Genomic DNA, 26,696 nt, shown 5'->3' on the forward strand with positions numbered 1-26,696 from the left:
ACATGTTTGGCCAGTTAAAGAGGGCTTACTTAAATGTGCATACTTTTTTCTAGCTCACACATACAGCCAGTGTGGTTCTGAAACTCTTTCACAAGGGTGAGAAAGACGTTTAGAAGCCAGGTGACACGTTTTGGTGGTACAATGGAGAATGCTTGTGTTATTATTTGAAAAGACTTTTAAACATCATATGTTTACTCAAACACTATCCCAGCTGCAAAACGGGGCTCCTCATCGTGACTGATCAATATGGCAAAGAGTATCTGCTCATAGAGGGCCCTAGAAATGGTTTTAGAAGAGAGACAAGCTTGGAAAGATGATGAAGAGTTTCCCTCAAATCTGGCGACAGGGAGTTTGAAGAAGAGGGCGGCTCGTATGTGCATTAATATGTGTTCAATGGGGCTGATTTACCATAAATACTGTTCCACGGTCTTGATTACAATTAAGTGAAACACACACAAACAAACACCCGTCAGGACCTTGGGCATAACTTGCTTTACGGCGCCCAACGCCAACTATTTAAAACATTATCAGCGACGTTATGCTAGTGTTTTCTACAGACTTTATTGGGCTTTTGTCGGTATTATTAAAAGGTAATTTCGGGTTATTGTTTTACCATCAGAGCCTGCAAATGGACAAATGAATGAGTTAACGCCGGTCAGGTTAGTATCAAAATTAGCATTACGTTACTATGCGGACACACACACACAATAATAGCGAAAATAAACTTAGGTGAAAGAGGTTATTCCTTACCTTGAAGTAGGCTATGAAGTGGAGTTATTTCTCTTAATCCACAGTTAACATCAGCCACAGGAGGCGGGGGCAGGTGAGTTAGCTAGCTCCGAAAGCCGTAGCAGACTACCGGCTGTCAATCACCGCGAGGATGCGGGAGCTCTGGCGGCTACGCGAAGTCCGATTGGTCGAGAGCTCAGCCGCGCTGTAGACTCTCCGCCAGTCACATGTACACACTTTAGACCCGGGGCCAATAGACGGGCCGCAATTATCCAAACAAACCAGATTGAATGCAGTGTCTGGTCAAACAGCTGTGACTGGAGAACCTACCTAACGTTTTGATGGTGGGGGAAACTGGAGCACCCGGAGGAAACCCATGCAGACACTGGGAGAAACGACTAGGGTTCAAACCCAGGCCTTTCTTTCTGTGAGGCCATAGTGCTATCCACTAGGCCACCTTACTGCTACTGTATTTACCAAAAGTCAAATATCATGCAACCAGGAACGCAGATGTGAATAAACTCCTATTACAGTTGGGAGAGATAACAGAGATATTATCATTACCTTACACATTTTAGGCAAAGAAATGAAATGAAGCTTTCATTTAATTTTTTCCTGAGCAAATTGAAGTATGCCTGCAGAGGGCGTGTTCGAGTCGCTTGTCATTTTTGGATCCAGTGGTGCACTGAAGGCATGGTTGCATGTAAAGAGGCAGAGCAGGGACACAGAGACACACACGGCTTCTTGCTGCCCTCAGCGGAGGAGTGATTCTGTAGTTGTACGCTGTTCCCCTGCGGTGGAAATACACACTGCGTACATTTATCTTAATCGCATTTATTTATCAGTTGGGTATCGACTGGGCTTTTTGTGAGGACTGCAGCAGCAACTGTCAGGAAAACAATATTTTTACTCGGAAGAAGACGATTGGCTGGTAAGGGTTCGATGAGTTTCATGTAGCCCATCTAGTGAAACATTAGATGCCTTGACCATTGTTTTACAAATAGACTTTACGTGTAGTGTTTCCAAGTGTATCCAGATGCTGCGACAGGTGAAAATCTGCAGGTGCGCTTAAACAGTTTCTGGTCAAATGACAAACCAATGTGTTGAGATTGTAGAAGGTATTATTGTTGTATCATAATTCAAATGATAACAGTTAAGTGGCGGTATAAAAATTAAATGCAGTCTTGGTTTAGGGGGTGGCTCATTTTATTTTATTATTTTCAACCTTTCAACTAAATTAAATTCTTGTTTTTGGGAAGCCTGTCATACAACCAGTTGGGGCCAGAGTGCAGCTGATGGACAGTCACTCAGTTTCGCTGTATCAACATTTACTTTTTGTTTCTGCTTCCTACTAATGCCAAAGTTTGTTATGTATGTGTCCGCAACTGTGTCTTGCGCTTTTGGGCAGGAACTGGACGTCTGTGTTGTTTTATGGGAGGTGAGGCTGGCTTGTTGAAGGTTGTGTAACACAAGGAAGAAAGTCACTGGCTCAAAACTCAATAACTCAAAATTATAATAATGGAAATCTAATCAAAACCCCAGGTGACATATTTGTATTCCAAATATTTTATCTGTGTGCATTATTAGATGCTGTACTGGACCAGCCTGGCATGAGCCTCACATTATCACTGCTCTTGACAGTGAAGTGCTACATTTCTCCTTCTAGTAGTTGGAAATATCTTTGCCAGTCCTAAGAAAAAAAGAGATAACTGGTTATCTTGCATGCTATGCTGGGAGAATGATGGCTGCCCAGTGAGCAGGAAAGCTGCCTAGGCGAGCTCAACAACAGCAGTGTCCAGATCTGGACTTCCTGGTTATCATTCAGTGGCAGTTCAACTGTTGAACTTTATGATATGTTTATATAATTTTATATCATTGTCAATCTAATGAATTTTAATAGGCAAATTTATGTTTTTATTTCTGAGTGAGTGGTTTACTTTGTCAGAATAAAGGAAGTTTTGGCACATTACGATGGGCTTTTCTCTCTGCTGTGAGAGAGGCAGCTGGGTGGTTCAGCTAGCTGAAGAGTGAAGTGTATCTGCTATTTCCTGGGCCTGATTTTGCCCTGTGACCCCATGTATGTGTTGCTTTTCTGCACTGCAAAGTGGCTAATAAAGCAACATATGTTAAAAAATATCTTGTAATAATTGAAATAATAGACATTACCACCAACAAGCCCTTTTGGATGAGATGGGAAACATCTTCAAGTATCTTCCACCAAGTCCAGTTGCCCTTGATCTTAACCTTCCTTGGATAACTATGATCTGGATGACTGAGAATCTTCACAGATGCCAGTTTCACAAAAGTGTGACATACTGATGGTTGGAGAAAATTAATAATCATGCAAATCTGGCTGGTTTCAAGCCAGGCTTTAGGACAAGGACAAGGTGTTACACAGGTTTTCGAGCCTGTGGTTACCATTACGAACTTCATGTTTCTTCCTTATTTGACTAGGAGGTATTGCAAGTGGTCCAGCGTGGGCCAGGTTGGTCAAATTGCTGCAGAGGATGTTTGAAAGGGAAAACAGCTCATGCAAATCTGCTGCTCTCTCCTTGGGACTAACACCTGAGCTCCTGTGCTGTGCTGTGCTGCCTGCCACCCTTGCACTGATATGTTGCTCGTCAGAGTGAGCAGCATCTGTGCATTATGTAATATTTTCCATCTGAGTAGCAGCAGAAGTGCCCCCGCACTTTAGAGCCAAAATCTTGTCATCACAAATCATATATATTACCAGCTTTTTTTGGGCTTTTACAGTGGACTCTCTGGATTCTCTCTTAAATTAGTGATTAAATCGTGAAACTTAAGCATTAATCACTGTTCCAAAGCACAGAGTCGCCTTTGTTAAGCCAACATTAGTATATCCTTTTACTGATTTATGGCGAAGAGGTAGCACAGCAATTAACAGCTATGGGGTTTTAGTGCAGTCATGTGATTTTGGGTCAAAGAGCACTCTGTGTACTGTTCCATGGGATCCCAGTAGTGATAGGACGAAAATAACAGGCATATGAGGCTCATTAAGACAGTTACATAAGTCAGAGCTCTGAACAGTAGATCTCAGCTCTCTCTCTCTCTCTCATTCCTGATAATGGTCTGACTGACCCATGTGCCTTGTGTCTGCACGCAGCAGGGTGGCCCCACGTTGGGTGTGGTTACATTGAAGATGTTCTGATAAAAAAATGCCTCACTGTGTTGTGAAAATGAAATTCGGGACCTCGTAATATTTGTGTGTTTAGTGTGACCTGTCTTCCTCCTGGCTGCACTCTAATTCTTCTCTCAAAGGATCCTCTCTCACTCCCGTCTGCAGTGTTATGTTCTGGGTCGAAGTGCTAATGTGCCACGTTCCAGTTGCAAAGAGCTGAAAGCGTGACAAGAGTGTTTGTTTTCTTTCCAGAGTTTGTCATCTCGAGTTATTCAGCACCACGCCATTCTTTTCTCAGCTCACTTGCAGCAGTCTTTACTCATATCACTTTACTTTAATTTCAGTGAAGAAACAGAGCGAGTGAATGGGATCCGAAATTATTTGTAAGTTGTTTCCATACAGCTTGAAATCTGTATATTAAAACAAAATGTAGAATCCATCTATGTCTGATTATTTGGTCATTCCTGGATAGTATAGGAAATTATTGGAGTCATTTTAATTCTGTTTAGTGTTGCACTTGATACTTCGTACTGTACGTCCTATAATACCATGAGCAGTTGGCATTTTCTGATGGTTAAAGAGTGTTGTGTGTTATGCTGCTTTGCTATTTTCGAGTAAGTCATTGCCAGACCTTTAGGGATTGTTACTTATGACTACATTTTCTATTGGTTAAACTAGTACTGTTTGATGACTCAATTACTAAATTAGTAATTTAGCCTATAAAATGTCAAACCAGCAACCAATAAAACAATATTCTTATAGTCTGACTAAACTGGATTTTTGAGGCAGATACTGATCATTTGAGTGGCTAACAAATCTGATAATGATTATTATATGCCAATATCCGAATGTGCACGCTGTTTCTAAATAGGCTCAACTATATCTATGAATGTAACAATAACAATGTCTTGTTACTCGTTGGTCGACGCATATGCTGATACGGATAAAGCTGATATATTGGCCATCTCGATTTATCAGAATCTGCATTCGTGAAGCATTAAGTAGTTTGTTTGGTGTTTTTACTAGATGACTAAAATTATGAATTGCTCCTCAGAAGTGAAATTTATTGTCAGTAGACTAACAGATCATTGGACTAATTGAATAAGTGCTCCAATCCTCCTCAAATGTTTTAAAACAAAGAATCAGAAGCACTTTTTTCAGGGCCAGCAGAATGAACCAGAGTGCTGCTGAAGAAGATGCTGTAGTATAAAACCTAGACGGGGCAGTGGGCAGTTTGACATATATAGTGTTGGTTGATCGGATGAGGTTTAGCCTCCACACCTCTATTCAGTAGTGTTGCACCTCTACCTACGCGAATGGTGGGCAGCTCCCTCTCTCTCTGTTTTCTGTTTTATTGTCCTCATTCATCAGCCAGGCTGCACTCATGTCAGCACATACCACATAGGCCTACTACTGATAGCAACTCAGTCAGGAATTCATAATTAACTGTTATTATCAGTACTGTGATCAGTGTTCACCCTAGAAGGTATAAAATTTCATAGAAAATGAGGGCTCCCCCACGTTATTTTTCAAAGCAATGGAACTGTTTGCCAGTTGTAAATTAAAGTCCTCCCTTATATGTGATCTGTAATATTTGTATATGTAAGTAATTCTTAAAGTAAAACGTGGTAAAGTAATTTCAAGTTCATGTAATAACTAATACTAAAACTAAAAAAATTGTAATAACAATTTAAAATGTTGAATTAAAAATACGTATAAACAAGTTCAGAGATAGAGTAAAAAAAGCATGAATGTTCTTTTACTTTTTAACCCTTGAAGTCCTTGCCATAACTGTCTTTGGCTTTACTAATGCTAAGTGAAAAACTTTAACACATGAAGATCACTTTACTTGTCATGGAAAGTAAAAACTGAAAACCATTAATATCATGTAATATCTTCAAAGGCTCTGAAGGAGCTATGTTAAGTCCGGAAACATTGTTATCTTGGATTCTGCTTGGAGACTACAGATTTATAACAAAGTTTTCGTTACAAACTCGGTGGTGGGAAAGTTAAAAGACATTTACCAGGCAGGAAGAATCTAATTAAAATAAATCATTGAGCTGTATTGTGTGTTCAACCCAATCCCTCTTTAGGGGACTAAAAGCCATGATATCTCAGCCTCTATGACAGATTTTGAATCATCTTTTTTTAAATCTCCCAGCAGTATCCTTCACAGTTTAAGAGTGAAGATACAAATGATCAGGACAGTCCTCATTCATAGCACCTTATGTAATTATTGATAGTAATGTGACTTGACAAATATTCATCAGTCAAAGCAGTGTTTCAGCTATACTGACTTCCAAAATTCATGTTTGTACAGAAATATGTTAATTTTGGAAAGACTGTCAACAAACCGCAGTGCCAGGGTCTGTCAAAAAATGGCCTTGATTTACTTTGCAATGGATGTAGAATTTCCCAGTATTATCACTTTGATCTTAATGACCTCCAAAAGATAGCCCCCCCCCCACAGCCTTGTAGCATGTTGGCACCAGCTTTTGAGGAAAGGACGAAATAATCTGCCAGAGGAAGGCTGCAGCGGTAATTGGCTCGTAATTGTGCTCCTCTGTATAACGACTGGTTGGTTGGAGTGGTGCAGGCAGGGCGCTAGGTTGGCAGCCCTGCAGGAATTCAGATTATTCGGAGGTTGTGGTGTTTGTTGTTGTTGTTTGTTGTTTTGGCCCTGCAGAGCACCAATGCCCTCCTCCTACATTCCTTTCTTGGTAATGACGAGGCTCACAGAGGCCCAAGAGGGGACGATGGGGTGCTAGAGTGAGAGAGTGGGAAAGAGAGATGACAAAATGGTTATACAGCAACACACAGAGGGCTGGGTGAAGCATGAAATTCCTCCTCGTTTCCTTTAGCAGCCTGTGACCTCTGATCAATAAAGTAAACTAATGAGAATAATAAACTTATGCCCACAGCGATATGCATAGTAATAAACCTCCCTGTCACCCTTGTGGCTTAAGGGAGAGTGAGAGGACCTTTGGACTCCAGAGCAGGGCTAAGTAAAACTAAGCTAGGCTTGCCTGGGATGGGCAAGTCTCTCTCTTCCCTTTGTGTCATGGGCTCTGACTTTAAGAGCTGAGGCTAGATAGTATAGATATCTGGTGGTTGAATATAATAAGCCTGCTGTAATAAGTCCTTGTCTCAGAGTGTATCAGTGCTGGACTGTATCGCTCCATCAGGGCAGCCTGTCCCTGCCTCTGTGTCTTTAGAGAACATCGTCTCTGTTTTCTCTCTCAAACCCCCCCCACACCAGCACCCCCCATTCCTTCATTTGAATCATGTGACTCTGGACACAGAGCGTGCCCTCCTCCTCAGTGCTTTTCATGCGGAGTGGAACTAGAGGAGACACTCTCTGAATTACAAATACACAGGCGGAGTCTTCTCCCCGGGTTTCTTGTGTTCATGTTGTCTTAGAAAACCAAATATATTCATTGTCATTATATTGTTTATGCATTGTCATATTATATTGGGTTTTTTTTCTGTCCTGCTGGGAATTTTTTTTTCTGTCAATAACATTTGACATGTTTGTGCATTGTTTTACGTTGTTGGAAGCACCCAACTAAATATTTAAAACTATCACACATTTTGTTCTGTATCTCTGTTTCTCTTTCCCATTGTCTTCCTCCTCTGTCTTTCTAGCTCATTTTTCAGTTTTTCAGTCACATTTCAAAGGTCATACCTCTGTAGGTGTAGTCCCTCCTCTCCTCCCACCTATTGTTTCTCTTTATTTGCTGCCAAAAGGTCAAATGCCATCAGTTAAAGTTTGCATTTAGTTGGTAATAGTTGCCTGGCCAGTAGTGTATCTCACATGTGCACACTCCTTACTGAGACAAGTATTATGATTGATATTGTGCTCAGCACACTCTGCACTTTGTGATGATAGATCATGGACAGTAGCTGTTCTCACTCTAAAGAGCTCCCATTCCTTGCTGTTGTCGTCTTCTCCTTGCAGCATCATGTTGTTAAGACAGAAATCAATGTATTTTTAGCCATTCTAGCTCTGCTGGCGGTTTGTACCATACTTTTCCAAATATGGCACAGATGTCACTTTCATGACAAGATGCATCTAAAACTCATGGCCAAAGTTTCCCATGTACTCTGAGATCAATGCCAAAATAGTTTCGCTAACAGGATGTCGATAGCATTCTTACATGCTGTACATGAACTAACTACATTAGCACGTAAGCTAAGCGTACACATGTTAATATGTGTGACATACTGTACATGCTACACACTGGATGTTACATGCTAAACGTTAAGATAAACTCTTTTGATTTAGGCAACAACATAGTCTTTATGTGGTGCTGCCCTTTGGCCAAAATTTTATTTTTGCCCTACGAGTACTAATAGCAATACATCTCCACATTTTTACTTCAGCCAATCAAACATTCACATGTGTCTACATGTTTTTTGTCTTGTTTAGACATAGTGTCCCCACACACTCACTCACACACACATCTTTGCCAGCGCTGCAATGCTGCGTTGTGCCTGCTGTCGAGAGACAGACACTACTCTGAAGTTAAAGCACAGCGTATCACTGCGAGGGATGACGAAAACAAACACACCTCCAGAGGATACAGTGAAATATGGAACAGAACACACCAAAAACAGTTCAAAGTAATATCTGTCTGCTGTGTTACAGCTTCATTTGGCGTGGGGACTCACCAGGGAGAGAAAACAGAGAGGGTGTGTGGCTATGTAAACCTGTATGTTTGTGTGCACATGTAGGCTTGCACGTTGAAACTGTTTGTGCTTTCTATTCTGTTTTCTTTGTGTGTATTTGAGCAGAGCTTCTGAATGGGTGAATCTATTTTGGGTCAGAAAGATGACGAAGACATTCAGCGTTAGGATATATAGTACTTTTGGGATTTTGTTTCATGTAGTAGCTCACACTTTATTTCAATGTGCTATATCATGTTGGCTTTGGTCGTGGAATATTGAGTATTTTTGGATACTGAAAAGAGATTTTAAAAATACAAACAACAATGCAATTAAACAAGTTGTCTGAGTAAAATTTTGCGTGGGTAGAGTTTCTGTGAGCCGTAGTTAAGGATCAGAGCAGTTAAGTTGATGAAGCCGATCCCCTGCAGGCCAAGCTAAGCTGACTCCCCATGCATCTTCTTGATTGTATCCACCCAAATCCAGATATCTGTGCTTATCTAACATCTCACTCAGGGATTGTGAAGGTCATGAAAGCCCAATAGGCCAGTCCTCGGCGCTCTGCATTGCTGGTCTGCTATTGATTTTCCATTATGTCTCCAATCTGCTGCAGTAATCCAATAGTATCTGGGGAGTGAAGCAAAGTAGAGCAAAAAGGAACCTATATGTAGTTCTGAATATCTCAGCCGTGATATGATCACATGGTTTGAAAATGGTTGTGCTCTACTGGGAAAATTGCTTTTCCACTTTTCCTTATTGTAAAGAATCAGATCTTCCTATAGCCTGCCTTCATTAGTACAACTATCTTGCCTACTGAGGTTAGTGCGGTAATATTACCACAGCTACTCAGACTTTTTGACAGTTCAGGTGCATTAGATCTCCATTTTCATTACACCAGACGGACCGTGTCTGCTCTCAGTAACATAGTATTTTCCTTGTCAGGTCAGCCTTGGTACAGAGTAGTTATTTGACTTCCACAGGGCATGACTGGCACCCTTGGCAATATCCCGGAAACCATGGAGGAGAAATGGCATGAGAGCCAGTGTTTGATCTGCTCTCAAGTGTGTTTGTTTGAAGGGTGGTAGAGTCGTTGACAAGGGCGTGTGGACGAGCGGGAAGAGAGTTGTTTAGGAACAGAGAGAAGAGCTAAGTAAGTAATGTTTATTTAAATAGCACCTTTTACGAGCAGAAGTCACAAAGTACTTAAGAAGTAGGAAAGATAACATGAATGAAAAGCACATTGCTTTGACAAAGACATTCACAGAGAGGGTGTGTTTGCTAAGAAACTTTGCAGTTCCAACAGTTTTGTATTTTAAATTTTTACTGGACACTTACCTTTGTCTGTGTAAAGTATATTTGCTTTTGCATGAAATCCAACTGTGGAAATTGACCGAGATTGTATTTTTCACCATTCCATCAAATTTATTTTACTCATAGCCTTGGACAGTTTTACTATAACATATGATGTCTTTATGATCTTGCTTGACCTTTGTAAAGGCACATAAACAACCCACAAGTCAACCCCTCTACACGGGCCAGTGGTTTTCATTCAGATTTAACTTTAAGACTCTAACTTTCTTTGGATAACTATGACCTGGATGACTAAGAATCTTTACAGACATTCAGAATTAGACTTTAGAGTTTCCTTTTTATTGATCAGTTGTCTCAGTTTACCTCTTTGGTCCTCACCCAGACCACAACACATACACTATCTGCCAGAGGCATTGATTTGACTAAGATGCTCCCACTAATGTAATTGTGACTCACAATGTACAAGGTATCATTTTACATATCTGTAACAGTGTAAATGTGCTCTCTTCAATTCCTTGTTATACTCCTGTATGCTGATGATATTTGCAATGCGAGTGCGTAGTGCATGACAGTTTTAAGACGGCTGATTAGGATGATCCATCCATCCATTTTCATCCACACGTCCAACCATCTGTTTGCCTCTCTTTTGTTGAGAGGTGAACAACAGACCTGTTGTTGTTCGCTGCAGCTGCTGGGCCTCGCATGGATTATTCTGGAAACAGTCTATTGGAGCACCGGCTGGGTTGTGGGGTCAGGTGAGAGAGAGAGAGAGGTCCAAACAATCCCTTTTAACACTGACACTCAGGCCAGGGCTGAGCATAGAGCCAGACAGTCCTGCAGGCTCATTAACATTCCTCAGGTTCAGAGCACACAGCCAGTCATACAGTGTAATGGCTCAGGTGGATCAACACCTCATTACACAATGGTGAACAGACATATTCTGATTAATTTTAAATGACACAGCTATGGATTGGTTGGATTTTGTTTTGTACAGAGCATTCTAGGTGATCGTTCCAGCCACACAAAGTCACGCGACAAACAAAATATTTCCATTCAGGATGAGTTAACAAGTTTTGTGTGACCAGATGTGCTTGAGTTCCTTCCTAAGACAGGAAAAGAAAAGACTGAATATTATTTTAATGGTGATAGAGAAGATAGACATGACGCATAGACCCAAACAAAGACACATAGCTGTATTTGGGAGGTGTGCTTTCAGCTAAAAAAATTGTATTGGTAGTTGTCTCTGTGTTTATAGCAACAGAGGAGCTGGTGTACAGATAAGAACCCAGCCTGGAGATAAGAGTATAGTGTCTGCTGCATTCTTTTAATATTTGAATCAATGTGTGCGCGTGTGTTTGTGTGTGTCAACATGTATTCTCCTTTTGAAGACTATTTTTAAACATGGTTACAACATATTTGATCCCTTTTTTGGAGCAGTGTTACAACAGTAACAGCACTACTAGTAGTAGCTGTTTATTAAGACGTCCAAAATAAAACTGGTTCCATTGAGTGTTTATATTCTGATGGGGATGTGATTGCTGGTCACAGAGCAGGTGGCTGAAGGACATGGTACTGCAAGTGCTGATGAAGCAGAAAGACACTGGGTAATAGTCAAGGCTCTGAGACCTGCAGGTGCATTTATATGCAGGTGGAGTGGTGACTGCAGGCTTGCCAGAGCTTATCAGACAAAGTCCACATTTTGCCGGTGTTTCTTTTAATCCCTTCCTCCTCCCTGCTTTTCCCACTCACTCAGGAGACGCACACAGTCACAGTTTCATTAATTTGTGTGACTCTGCCTTATTTTCTCTTGAGAATGAAGGAGTGAAACATGGAGAAAGCAAACTAGAAAAACGTAAGGAGGGAAGGAAAGAGAGTGATAGGGAGTGGTACAGTAAAAATGATGGAAAACATGTGAGGAAATGAGACAGGCTGGTGTTTTTGCGGCTCAGTAAGGACTTGCTTGTGCTGTAAGCTGGGCAGTGCCAGCAGATCACTTTCAGCCCCAGGGCTACACCTTATTCATTCACACTCTGCAGCTCTGCTTCTTTATGTGGTGTTTTTTTATCCAACACACCTTTCCTGGGATATGAAAGGAATTATGAAAATAAAGAAGTCAGGGATGAGGGAGAGAAGGTACAAGTAAATGTTTAAGTATTAAGTATAGTGTACTTTCTACATCTCCACAGTGCAATTTGTGACGCAGCTGAACAGCTGAACTGACAATCAGGATTGTATTGTTCTCCAAAACAATACCCTAATAAGAAGAGTTTTGGTAGTTATTACAAACACACGTGCATAAACATTTCATTAGTAATGAGTGACTGTCAAAACAGAGATTGCCTGCTGCAGGCCAGTTCAAGAGTTTAGAAATAGACTAAAATTCAAATGGCCTAAAACGTATCCCAGTTAATCAAGGAATCTTGGCTGGTGGACATGTTCCCTCCTGTCCTCAGCTTGTCACATCTTAACTTTGGAATAGCTTCACTTAATTCCAAGGCTGTAAGCGTTTTTTTGTCCTGGTTTCTTATTGTGTAATAATAACTCTCTGCGGGTCTGTTCTGTTGCAGACTGTCCCCTGACAGATCCAAACCTCCTGATGTTTGCTCAAGCTGACAATCAAGAGATGTCGCCCTGATTGCTTTTTGTCGGGCACAGCTTTTCATTAAGCAAGGTAGGTTTATGCTATTGACTCTTTCCAGTCACTATGTTGATGATGGAAATTGTCATTTGTTGTTTGTCATAGTTTTATTTCAATCCTTTGTGTCTCTTTCAGATGTCAACCACAACAGAAAATGGGATGAGCGGGACTTGGAGCAGAGAGAAGACGTACAAGAAGGTAAGAAGTATGACTACTCATTCAAGAGCCTTGCTGTGTTTGGTTTTATCTGCCTCTTAAGAAGAATGTGAACCTGCTTCCATAACATGAATTCATTTATTTTGTAATGCTGCTGTTTAGAAGCAACAAGTCCAAAAGGTCTTTACTTCTGAGCCTGTGAGTCACATGAGCTCTTATAAATGTCCTTCTACAGCACATAATGTTCTGACCTCTGCTAGGCTTGCTGCCAGAGATCAGTCAAGTGCTAGTCACACTTGTTTTCTTTACTTTTTTAAAAAAATCTTTAGACATCACTGGTTATGGTAGCATTTCTTAAGCTGTCACCATTACAAGCCACTCCACTGTGGTTACAACTGTTCAGGCTTGGACTACACTACTAGTATGTGTATGCAGCCTTTTTTGGTTTTGTGTTTTTATGGAAATTGTGCTACAAATGTGTACTTTACAAAAGCCATAGATTTTAATGTCTCTGTGTATGGTCTGCTTTTTTGATATTGATGTCATCTACCTCTACGCAATAGTTTGATTTGTGAAATAACATGTTATATTGAACTAGAGTCGGTAAATGAAATATAAAAATGGCTCAAACTGAAGGAACAGTATGCTCAGCCTTGCCTATTTTTTGCATTTCATTCATTCACATTTACACCCAGTGGTGCATGTAATGGGGACAGCAGTGACGCAATGCTATAATAGCGTGACTAATGTGACGTTTTCTCTTCTCTGTTACCATCTAGACCACATCATCGGCTTTGAAGGGGGCCATTCAGCTTGGTATTGGCTATACAGTGGGCAACCTCACCTCCAAGCCTGACAGAGATGTGCTTATGCAAGACTTCTATGTGGTGGAGAGTGTCTTTCTGCCCAGGTCAGTGCTACGTTGTGCCAACCCACTTAGACATACGTTCAGGTACACAGGTTCCATACACAAACTGACATGTGCTTTAATTGATACATTTTCAGATGTACTCCTTTAAAAAAAATAGTTATTTGTGTAGCACTGTAATTTGTACATTGTCATCAAAATAGCAGCCAGACTTTTGCATAAGCTCAAGGTTAATTGTGTACAAGAGCCAGTGAATCAGAGAGCTGCTTCATAAAAACAGATTATGTGTAGGTGGTAACATGCTGCTCTTTGGCTGTGACAGTTTCCTGACTCTGCAAAGTGAATGAATGAAAATCCACTAAAGACTAAACTTTGCCAGTCTGCCCACTCACATATTATATGTCTGGGTCTTGTATTAAAAACATTTAAAACTATTATAAATCATGCTCAATGGAAAGTGCAGGCCCTGGACATCCAGTCTAAAGAAATTATGCTGCCACCGCAAACTGCCACCATCATCATTTATTAACAAAGTACATTTTGCTAGTCTAAGGCATGATGCAGGGATAAAACTATTCTAGTAGATAATCCTGCCAAGAAGATGTGAAATCAGCTTAATGGGTGCCTCTACTGCCACAGTGCAAAACCCATGTGTGTGTCTACTCCGTCATCTCATCCTGTCTTCAGCTTAAAGAAACATTTTATGTAATCTAGTTGATGTTCACACACATACTGTATCTATAAAAAAAAAAAAAAAATATATATATATTTATATATATATATATATATATATATAATACTATATACGGTATAATATATGTATAGTTTTTATTTTATACAGTAGATACAGTCAGTACAGTGAGTTTTAGAGGATCTCATCATCGTTTGATTTTAGCTGTTTGAATGTATTAATGATGTATAAATGTTCTATTTTCTATTAAAAAATGTGCTTTATATGTCCTATCCTGAAAATAAATATGCAAAGATTTCTACAAAAGGAAATAATCAAGCAAATATTGTTCACTTGTTGTTTTTCTATCTGTGGCCAAATACATGGACTGTTTTTAACTTAAGCATCGGGAAGAGAGCCCTGCAAGGAAATGCTATGTGGTTTACCTATGAGATGCTGCTCCAGGATATGCAAACTCTGTGTTGCTTATGCAAACCTGGTCTTGGCACGCACATTTACCGTCCTGCTCCTCAGCAACAGCCAAACATTGCTCTTGGTGTTGGCCCTACAGTGATGCATGTTTAAAAACCTGCTGTGGCTTTGCTGAGATAGTGAAGGACAGCTTATTACATCATTCTCTATTTGCACCAAATGCCCAACCTTTTCAAACGAAAGTTGAAGTTCTCTTCAGGGCCAGCTTTTCACTGGGAAAAAAACCCATGAAATTAAAAAAATCAAGGCTACGTGGTTAGGAAAAAAGAAAATTGCACAAGACACAACAAACAAAACATCATCAGTGGGGAGGGAAATTGATGTGTTACGTCTGCCATGTTACAACAATTTTCCTCTTTATTCTCTCTTCTTACTCTAAGTGTTTCTTTTCTGTACTGCAATAGCACACAAACCTCTCTCTTTCTATTATCGAGTATCCTGAGAGAGTGGCTGAGTGATGGGGATGGCTCTCTGATGCTATTATTGCCTCCCTACCTTTCACCACACCTCTTCCTCCTCTTGTTGTTGCTCCTCTCTGGAGGTTTTTCCACAGTTTCTTTACCTGTCAGTCTAGTTTTGGATGGCTGGAGATGTCATGGTTCACTTTGACTCTCACACACACACAAACACACATTTGTTCCACTATCCCTGTGGGGGCATCTCATTAACATAATGCATTCCCTAGCTCCTTACCCTAACCTTAACCATTACTACTACCTGCCTAACCTTAACCTTAACCTTAACCTTAACCTTAACCCTAACGTAACCTGAACACTAAAAACACGTCTTAACCCTCAAAAAGCAGTCTCTAACCGTGGGGACCTAAATGTTTGTCCTCTCTGTGACACAAGTCTCCATGGGCCCCACTAAGAGATATAAGAACATGATACACACACGTACACACCGTTTTTCGTCTCTCTGACAACCAGCACACATCTCACATCTTTCACCAGGCAGACGCACACACAGATGGCTGTATGGTTGGAATAAATAAAATATTTCCAGGTGCTGTGTTTTTCCATGTGAGGCGTGTGTTGCCATCATGGACTGTCAGTCATTGATGACAGATAATTGTTGGTCCCCTCACGCACTAAAAAGAATAGTCAGATGTCATTGTAGAGTAATTACAGGTGTTGTTTTACACAATGCACAATGCAAGAAGCACAAAACAACACCCAGAAAACCATCCAAGTCCTGAGAATTCGAACCAGATTTAGAGGTGCCCTGGAAAACATAAACCTTTATTAACCTACTTCTTGTAGATTTAGGTTCAGTGTGATTGATTTTCAGTGAGAGTTTATTTGATCAAAGACTGATAGCACAGCTGACTCATGCTATCAGACGTGCTTACTCCTGTGTTGTGGTGTTCCCCGCGGACACAGCTCACAAAACAGGTTTGTTCTTCGTCAAAGCCCATCTGAGAATGTCAGGTCTCACTGTTAAGCAACAACAAAAAATTTAGATTATTTTGTCTGTTTGCTGTTTGGTATTCCCTTTATTCCCCTCAGTATCAAGGCTCATGTATTGTGTGGTATTGTTTAGATCTAGTAATCAGAACCACCTTTAGTCTCCAGGCGAAGAACTCTATACGGGCAAGTTTGTCGCCACAATACTGGCAAATCTGGGTTCCCATAGATGGCTTTACTGAAGGCTGTTCATGCATGGGTGGCACACATTACAAAGGCCCAGTGATACAGGTACTGGGAGTCAATAGCCTAGATACCCAGGTACAAAACTCAGGTGTTAGGCTTCACTTTCCCCCCTGGTGCTGCCTGTATGGGATCCTTGGTTGGAGAATGACTGTGTTTCACTTACAGTATATAATGGTAAAGGTTTTATTTATCCCCCCATTACGAATTAGTGTTGGAATCATGTATCTAATATACCATTATATGTTTTTTCTTTCCTGGCATGCTTGGTTATTCATCGCACATCCCAGTGAGGGAAGCAACTTGACCCCAGCACATCATTATCCTGACTTCCGCTTCAAGACCTATGCCCCGCTGGCCTTCCGCTACTTCAGGGATCTATTTGGCATCAAGCCAGATGACTACCTGGTAAGGAAACCTGTCTGAGACCTAGGTTGTCATTACTTATTCCATCTTTACGTGATTACGCACACTCTTAATCCAGTCCTTCAATTCAATCCCTCTGCTTCTCCTCTGCTTCTTGGAAAATGTCGTGCAGGTGTGGGTATGGGGATGAAGTGTTAAGCTAGGTTAATTTTCGATGAAGTGTCCCCGGCGCAAGGCTCTGCATGCCAAAATGATGTCAGCACGTCTCTCGAGTTGTTGTGGCGCTTGGTGGGCCACTGAATTTTTGTAACTAGGTGCCCTAGACTCACAGCGCACCTAGGATGCGCCTAGGATGCCTTCGAAGGCACCCCACTACCAAAAGATAAGACATTTTATATAATTTTTTATCTAGTCATGTTGGATAATGATGTTCTTCCAGTAACGCACATTGACTCCTTGCTTGTTCAGTGAATATTTTGTTTGTACGCCACTGGTATTTCGGAAAATACTGCTACGAACATATGTGGAGACTTGCGCGAGTATAAACAAAGCTTTAAAGATCAAATCGAATCAAGCATAAACATCGTAGAGTTTTAAAAACTTAAAGTACTAGTTGGACATTTTGGGAAATACACTGACTGATTCCAGGAATCTCTGCTGGTTGACTGGCCAGGAACAGTCCACACAGTATCTTTGGTGTAAGCATACTCTGTGTTGTTGACCACACACTTTATTGCTTAGTCAGTGATTTATTTGTCCTTGTGAACACTTTGTTGCATTGTTTCTCTATGTATGTCAAAAATGCAAATAGAAAAACAACCATTGCTCCCAAGAGACAATGGCCTGCTAGTTGTCTTTCCCCTGAATTACTTCCCACTGACTGAACGCTAATCTTCCACCTCAGTTCCACCTAATTGTGACAGAATTCAACGTGTATTTTATTGGGTAGTGGGCGGGTAATGCCATACACCATTTGTACAAGAGAAAGACAGGATTGGAGGATGAAGATGAGACAAAACTTTGGGGCGGTTGAGATATTGGAGGTAATGACTTAGCTAACGGAGCGTGCCCTCATTACGACGGCTTTAATCAGCTCCCAGTGCTGAATAAAAGCAGTAAATGATTCAGTGATTTCCCAGCAGAATCAAAGACAAACACTGACTGAGAATGAGAAAGAGAGAGTAATGTTTTTAAAGAGATTCTGAAAAGAGATTCGCTTGTGTTTCTGTCCATGAAAATATTCTCTGACTGAAACCTTGGACCTCTAATATCACTCTTGAGGCATGTTCAAACACCCCTGTCAAAGCCTTTATTTATGTACCATACATGCCATCCTGTATGCTGATTTAATTTGCTGCCCACAACTATACCTTATTGCCATATTCATCCCTACTTTAGATGTATGCTTCTTGCTTGGAACAAAATTAGATTTTGTGTAATCTTGTTTGCGCTTCATCATGTTATGACGGCATTTCCCTATTGTCTGCCTCCAAGCCTTTCAAAACCCCACCAGCTGCATTCTCGTTTTTGATTTCCAAATTTGTTTTTGCATAAGTGAAAGACAAAAGACTCTGGAGGAGACACAGAGACTTGTGACAGTAGAGGGAGGTTGGCAATAAGGCACAGCCGCTCACAGGGTGTTCTCATGATTGATGTCCTTGAGGTGATGATGAATTAATTCAGACAGAAGCCACACAGTAGAGTCTAATTAAAAGAGAGAACACACACACACGCGCACACACACACACACACACACACAGTATCCTGAATGCAAATGCAATAAACTGCGGATGTGTTTGTGCTGGTAACTCAACGTAACTGCAGACGGTCATCAGTGGAAAATTCTCTGGAGAGGGAGAACGGATGCCTCCAGTGTTTCTCCTCTCCTCTGAACATGTTGCACTCATAACGCACTGATTAACATCTAACCCGTCTCTTTAGTCTGCTGCTCTCACAGTCTCTCCCTCACACATTGGCATGAAGGCTCTCTACACGTTCTGGTGGGGGGGTTTGCGATGCAGCACATGCAGTAATTGCTTGTTATTACCCTCAGCTGAGGTACTTATGTTTCTGTACGTGGGTTTGCATGTTTGTCAGCAGGAAGGGTCAAATGTCTGTAGATTTCATTAAAGTTTGGCAGACAGATAATCTTTTGGCTCATGTGATCCAGATCTGGTATTTCGGCAATTAACTGATGTTATGTGTTTTTTTGAACAATAACAATAAAGTTGACAGACACCTGCCTTTATTGACATGCTGCATGCAGTGATAGTTTAGACAACTGTGTGCTTCCAACAGTGTGGCAACAGTTTGAGGAAGAGCATTTCCTGTTTCAACATCCCAGTGCCCCTTTGCACAGAGCCAGATCCATAAAGAAATGGTTTTCTGTGTTTGATGTGGAAGAACTTGACTGGCCTGCACAGAGCCTCCACCTCAACCCCATCTCACGCCTTGGATGTGAATATTAAGGAGTCAGGCTAAATCGTCCATCGTTGCACCTCATTGATGCTCTTGTGGCTGAATGTGAGCCAACCCCTGCAACCAGGTTCCAAAATTTGTGGAAAGTCTTCCCTGCCAAGTGGAGTGGAAGACACGGCATATCAATGCAACGTACGGGTGTACACTTACTTTGTGTGGGTGCTCACATATTTTGGGCCATATAGTTTTTTGGGATAGAGTCACTGAAACAAGTATTTGAATAGAAACATGGCACTTCTGTATCACAAGACTTACTGTAAATATCATAAGGCCAGTGGAGCTTTACTACAGTTTTTTTTTCTTCCAGCACTAAATAAACAAAAAATGTCTGTGGTGTAGCATCTTTGTTTAATCATGTTTTCCATATAAACTTTAAATAATGAAAATGTTTTTTCCATGTAGTAGTTTATGTGTTTAGAGATCTCTGGATATCTTCCAAGTGAAGCTGGTTTCTAGAAATCTGACCTGCTTTGTTTATGTTTTTCTTTCCTCAGTACTCCCTGGTAAATGAGCCTCTGATTGAGCTGACCAACCCGGGGGCCAGTGGCTCTCTCTTCTACCTAACCAGCGATGACGAGTTCATCATTAAAACCGTCCAGCACAAAGAAGCCAAGTTTCTCCAGAGATTGCTGCCTGGATACTACATGGTGAGATTCTTACAAGTGCCTCATGAGGTCTCCAGCACCTGGTAAGGTGGCAAAACTAAACTTCGGAGTTACATAAAAACAAAATATGGGTTTTTCTTAAATGGGAATTAGCAACATAATATAGCCAATTTACAGATCAGGAACCAAAGCTTCCCAATTCCATTAATGTAAAAGTGTAGCCCAAATCAGGGAAGTTACTTCTGTGTGTTTTGATCCTGGTCACTGCATTGTGACTTAAGCTGTCTTTTTCTTCACAGAACCTGAACCAGAATCCACGCACACTGCTGCCCAAGTTCTACGGACTGTACTGCATCCAGTCAGGTGGCATCAACATCCGCCTGGTGGTGATGAACAACGTGCTGCCGCGCTCCGTCAAAATGCACTACAAATATGACCTGAAGGGATCCACCTACAAGAGACGGGCATCCCGGAAAGAGAGAGAGAAGGCTTGTCCGACCTACAAAGATCTGGACTTCCAGGACATGCACGAGGAAGGGCTTTACTTTGACGCAGAGACATACAACAACCTAATGAAGACCCTGCAGAGGGACTGTCGGGTAGGTGGTTTTAGCAGTGTGTCTTGTATCCGTCTGTTCATTGTGCTGGCTTTGAAATGGCAAAGTCATCCCACAACAGGAAGGTCACTTTTATTCCATAAAAGGAAGATGTGCAAACATGAAGTCGAGGATCATGTGATTTTTGTTTTATTATCAAAATACTTTCCTTCAAAAGGATTTTTTTGTTTAATACTCTAATGCCTTAAGTACATCACAAAAACATTTCAGCCTGTGAGCAGCAAAGTCCCACAGTGGACATTATTTCATGTGCCAGATCAGATCTTAGAGCAGATTGCTTTGAACCTGTGAATTCAGGAGTGAAGAGACATGGCCGTCGAAGGGATGTCATTGACCTCTCATTGTTGTAACCAATTATGGAAGCTTGAACACAACACACAAGTATAAGTTAACCATATCGTGTACTAGTTCTGGACAGTGTGCGGGTATCTTAGATGGAACAAAATGTTTTGAAAAGAGAATTTTCCATGTGTTTGCCAGTGGGATGGCCGTTTGTTTCCACTGTGTGTTCATTCTGAGCTTTCAGTTTGCCCCGGGGCTCTGTTCTCCTGTCTCTGTGCTGCTATGTTTCAGTACATGACATCTCTCCAAACACTGAATGTGATTAAGAAATGATCCTGCCGTGTGAGAGACTTGGAGCCTGATCCAAAGATAGTCCTCCAATCTAAAAGCTTGCATTCTTCTCTATTTTACCACAAAGGCCAAGAGACTGTCTGCTGGAAGAGGATAGATGGAGTTTAATAGGAGACATGGTCTTTGCTCCGGTAATCCACCGGCATTTTAGAAGCATGAAAACAGACAGCAGCATACAAAATCTTTTATCTGAAATAGCTCACACTTCAGATTTTCATATGCTTTTTGTCTGTCATTACATGAGTGTCAGATAAATCACTTGTGAAAACAGTCTACTGTAGCGTTGGAGGCTGAACAACCATGTGCAATACATTTTGAGATTGTGCTGATGTGTTTGTTGGCCACAGTTGTAGGCAAGGTCTTTATGTGACCAAGGTGGATGGCCCCTTGGGATAGCTTTATGAGTGATAATGATATAATATGTTTTACCCCATAGTGGCTGGTTAATGATGGGGTCTAGAGCGTAAAGTCCCCTGTGTTGTAATCCCATTTGTTCTGCTTGAGATACAGTAAATGCGTGTGCGCACACAAACACACACACACACACGCACACCAGGATGTTACTGTAAATATCAGTCGGTGCATCAGATAAGGCCTAGAGCCCAGGGAGAAAGACTTCCTGCCAGCCTTCCTGCTGTGCCCGGCCAACCTGCTGGGCCCGGCAACCCCGCATGGCACCATTCAGCTTGATGACTTCCATTACACCAGCCTCAGCTTTAATGTTTAAATTTTTATTGTGTGGGAATAGAAGAACCTTAAATGTTTTATGGAACGCGGTTAATTATAATGAACAGTCTTGGGTATATTTAGTTAAGGCTGTTAAGTAACAGAGCGCTCTTTTCTACTCTCCTGTCCTTTGTGTGTGTGACTGCAAGTTTATGCAAAACAAGAAATACAGTGGTGAAATGTAACTAAGTACAATTACTTATGTACTTTTCACTCTACTACAGTTATTTGACAAGTTTAGTTAATTTACAATTTTGCACACAAAACAAATGAAACAACAGCTTAAACAATTAGTCAATTATTTAACTGACAGAATATTAAGTAATTTTTCATGCAAGAACATCTCCTGGTTCCTGGTACCTTGTCAAATGCGAGGATTTGATGCTTTACCTTTCAATTATATTAATATTTTCAGTTGATTTAATAATTTTGACTATGGGGCATTGTGGAAGCATTGTGAAGTTCTGAAGGCTCTGGGTAAATGTGACAGGATTTCTCTCCACAAGCAATTTTGTAATATTTTTACAAACCAAACAATTAATTGAGGAAATAATCAGCAGATTAATCCATAATGAAAATAATCATTAGTTGCAGTCCCTATACAAAGTAGTATAAACATCAGCTCCACCTCAACCAACTACAACAGTAAGACCCTGCTTTTAAATGAATGTATCAGCAAAAATAATCTAGTGATATATAATAATATATATAAACTGTCACAGGGGCCAACTGTTACATTACACACATACACAGTACATTTTCCTGATTATACATAAATATTTTTACTTAAAGGGACTGTATGTAAGTTTTTCAATGAAATGAATCAAATTTTCATTGCTTTATTGTCAATGGGCTCAAAACTCACTTAGAAATGAAGCACACGCCTGTTTTCTCCGTTGCTCGCATCAGCCACTATTCTGCATTTAATGTGGAGACTCCGGGTTGGATTCAGCCCTGTGCGCGCTCCCGAGCCTCTCTCAGACTACAGCGACCAAGCGGCAGCTAACGACATGCAGTCTACTAAAACAACTGGCTCACAGCAAAACACAGGCTCCGCGTAAGGATACAAAACAACAATAAAGTTTTATGTGCTGAAGCCCATCAGACCAAACAGGTTCAGATGATGTCGAGTAAGAACAAAGTGAGCATTAGTAAAACTGGAGAAACAAAGAGAAAGTCTGTTAGCTCGCCGGCTAACGCCGAGCAGTTGCTTATGTTATCCGGTGCAAAGTTATATCGCTTTCCACATAACTTCACCAACTAACGCAACCCATGTTACTATCCTGTGTACCACTGTTGATTTAGCCTGCAAGAAAGGATGTAATGGTACAAAGTAAATGTGGAGTGATTTGTTTACTAACGTTAGCGTCTAGTTAATCAGCCAACTAACGCTACAGTAGCTCGGACCTGCCGCTGTTTGCTTCGTAACGTTCATTTTAGGTTTATTGTGGTTTTACCAATACTCAGGTACACAGCTTCTCCACCTCTCCGTCGCTGTAACTAACGTGACCCACATAATATACAATACTGCAACTTCACAGCAACAACAACCCAGAGGAAGAAGTCATGAACTAATACTACAGTAAAGTTACTTACTGCAGTCTTATTATTTTAAAGTGTGACACAATCTCGTACTAAAACCAGTACTGTAATGTTGCAGTAGGGGTTTACCTGAGTTTCCAGTATATTGTGTGAAGCTGTCTCCCGCTTTTCCGGGAGGATTGTGGCGATATGTGGCTGGCTGCGCTGAATGAAGTAACGTTACTGAGACGGTGTTGATCTGCCTCTGAGACAGGAACGTTGTAACACAGTAACTGAGCTTGAACACGTCTGAGTGAAAAGCCACAGCCTGCATTGCAGGATTTCTGTGTGAAAGTGGTTGTGTTTCAGATTATGCTCGCTCATGAGTTTGAGCACATGCCTGGTAGCAATCTTAAAACCGCACCGCTAGTGGCCGCTGGAAACTCCACAATGCCCCTTTAAATAAGTTTTCAATGCATGACTTTACTTGCAACAGTCTTTTTACAGTGTAGTTTAAGTACATTTACTTAAGTAAAGGATCTGAATACTTCCTCCACAACTGATAAAACCATGTAACTGTCATGTAAATAATATTCTGGAATATTCTGGTTCTGCCAGTGGTTAAGTGTTGCTCTTTTGGGAAGGGGGAGGATCTGTCCAGGCAAGGTGTGTAAACAAGTGGGAGCAAATGTTTCTTTCCCACCTTTTAAGTCAAACAGTATCTGGCTCACAAGCTTTCTGAGAAACCCGGGCCTGGGGATGTTGGGTTAGAGTTATATAACCAGAAATTCAGAGGCACTTCAAGTGATCTCCTCAGGTTATGGCCTTTCTCATCATGATTAACCAAAATGCTGACTTTGTCTATTTTCCCTTCAATGTTTTCTTAAGCACATTGCTGCCAGAATGACATCCTCCCCTTTTGCTAAGTCATTGCTTACTTAACCTAGCAGCACACTCACGTTTACAACCTTATCCAAACGCACCCTCAACATGCACTGACTACCAGCTATGTGTGCATGTACAGGCCTCTGTGGGCCACATATTAAACATATATGGTGTGGTGTGTGTGTGTCCTCATATATGTAAGCGAGACTGTTGAGCAGCAGCAGTTAGAGACTCTGTGCCGTACAGTTTATTATTGTCATGGCTTCCTGTGCTCGCCTCCTGAGCGGGAAGCAAAGTGCCCTCTAAGCAGAATTGCGCTCCATTTCCATGAGTAAGCAGCTAACCCCGTCACCCCAAGAGAGGCTGCGGACCAAAACACAGAGGAAGGGTCGGCAGAAGCCAAGCAACAGGGGGTGCAGGGCATGGAGGGAATAAGGAAGTGGAACTGGGTTTGAAAGTACATGTGGTGAGGCCTCTGAAAAATACATTTTAGCAATTTTTCCAGTTCTTGTAGTGTTCAGAGGTCAGAGTTGAGTTGAAGCTGAAAGCAGAGCGATGAGAAAAATAAGGATGAGCAATGTGTTTGAGAGGATCAGATATTTCTGCTATGTGGGACACTTCCAGTGAATGCAGGGTACGCTTTCTTCCTTTTAAGTCTACGCTCTCTCCATTACTCTGCAGCTCCCCTGATACTCCCCAAATGCCAAAACAACACAAGGCATTAATAATTCACGTTGAACTCTACTGTACAGAGGGAGAGTGAGACAGAGAGAGTTTATTGTAGAGTGAGTGCATGTTTGTACAGTTCTGGTGCTGGCTGTGTGGAGTGTGTGTGTGGCGTGTGTGTATGTGTGTGTGTGATTCAGACATGAGAATCAGAGAAGAGTGTCATGTCTCTGTCCAGCAACTGTCTTTGAGACAGACATAATGATGACAGTGATGCTGATGATGATGTCAAGCTTTTTAGACAGTTTTGTTCACAACATGTTTGACAGTTGAGACCTTGTCATGTTGGGGACAACCCAGGCCAAATGACATCTACGTACCGTCTTAATTCTGTTTGAGAATTTTCAAAATAGGAGTCCTTCAGTCTCCCATACGAACGAGTGCAGATGTAATGATTCAGACAATGTAGGCATGCATTTGTGGAAGTTGGACAAATGGTTCCATAGCAGCCAGTGTAGCCAATCATGAACAACCATTTACTTTATGGTTCCCCCTCTTCTCCGCCATGTGATCCTGTAACAATGACTTCTCTCACTCTCAGCAGCAGAAGGCCTTGACCTTGCAGTCAGAAGTCCGTGAAGCTTCAACAGGACCCTTAATCATATTCACTACATTAAGCCTGTTAATTACACAGGTCTAGGGCTGCATAATGATTATTTACATTATCAATCAATTATTTTCTCTATGAATCGACTGCCATTGCTCAGGAAATGGCTTAAATAATTTAATAATCAAAAATTAAAAATTTGTAATGTAAATGTATTAAATTATTAAATGTGTGCATACTTTAACGTTGTCTCAGATCACAATATGGAGATGGGAGGTGTTATCATTGGGTTTCCAGTTCATTAGGTACAATGTAATACAAAAGTTCTGCAATAATTTCCACATTTATGAAGCTTATAATTTTCCATTTATGTTCACACAGTATCAGAGTTATTATTTTAAAATGGCATAGTTACAGACAAGGCAAGAGGTTTTATTTAGGGGACAAGTTTTATCAGGAGCAGAAAAAGAAAAAGAAGACAATGCTAAAATAAAGACATTTTGCAGAACTTTTCTGCTGAATTTAAGACAGTCATTTAATAAAGTGTCTTTCAAGTCTGAACAGTGACAAGATTAAAAAGCCACATTTCCCTAATCTAATATGCTGTGTCATGGATAGCAGGTTGTACTCATGAACTATAGATGCAGAACATTCCTTTGATTGTAACTGGACTCAGTGTATGCCAACGATGAGAGACCCAGCAGACAGACTCATACTTTAAGAGAGCTTTCGGTGTATTAGTGTCACTGCAAAGTGGGGCACGCCAGTGAGCACAATGGGAAGCTCAGCAGCCCTACTGTCACAGAGATAGAAGGGTAGAGGAGTGCTTCAGGGTGGAATATACTGAGAAACATCAGAGATTTGTTAAAGATCAGGAGATGCTGTGACAAAGATCACTCCCTACAGGAGTGTTAGGATTAGCCTTTCCTATTCACTGTAAGAAAACCGAGTTGTGTTTGAAATGAGAGCACTGGGCAGGTTGCTCAGGGGGGAGACTCAAACACTTGGCTGTTGTGCCTCTATTACACACCTCTATCTGATTTTGCTGTGCCTATACATGTAGATGGTATTATTCAGAATCCAAGAAAGTCTTTTGCACAAACAAGCATAGAAATGCAGCTGTTTTCTTTCTGCTGTGACGGTTTGATTGTTTGTGAGGGAAAGCTGGGGCCAGGACACACAGTAATGGCCTTCTGTAGGCAGCCTGGTGTGCGCGGCTCTGTTCAAAATGGCTGCTGTTTGAATAGGCTGGGGGAGTTCGAGTGAAGGGATGCA

The 26,696-nt window shown here is 41.1% G+C and overlaps 1 protein-coding gene across 1 annotated transcript in view; it reads left to right on the forward strand.

Moving 5' to 3' along the window:
- The first annotated feature begins 1,454 nt into the window (after nt 1-1,454).
- The window catches only part of pip5k1bb (phosphatidylinositol-4-phosphate 5-kinase, type I, beta b), a 34,539-nt gene continuing 9,297 nt past the window's right edge, over nt 1,455-26,696 (forward strand). The window contains exons 1-7 of the mRNA XM_038702812.1: nt 1,455-1,660; nt 12,412-12,515; nt 12,618-12,680; nt 13,418-13,548; nt 16,608-16,725; nt 19,656-19,808; nt 20,066-20,365. Of these exons, the coding sequence (XP_038558740.1) occupies nt 12,618-12,680; nt 13,418-13,548; nt 16,608-16,725; nt 19,656-19,808; nt 20,066-20,365 (765 nt within the window). The 5' untranslated portion in view covers nt 1,455-1,660; nt 12,412-12,515. The remainder of the gene's footprint in view (nt 1,661-12,411; nt 12,516-12,617; nt 12,681-13,417; nt 13,549-16,607; nt 16,726-19,655; nt 19,809-20,065; nt 20,366-26,696) is intronic.

The sequence above is a fragment of the Micropterus salmoides genome, unplaced genomic scaffold (assembly GCF_014851395.1).
Source record: "Micropterus salmoides isolate LMB-PRFRI ecotype aquatic unplaced genomic scaffold, ASM1485139v1 Ms_hic_scaffold_7, whole genome shotgun sequence".
Classification (NCBI taxonomy): Eukaryota; Metazoa; Chordata; class Actinopteri; order Centrarchiformes; family Centrarchidae; genus Micropterus; species Micropterus salmoides.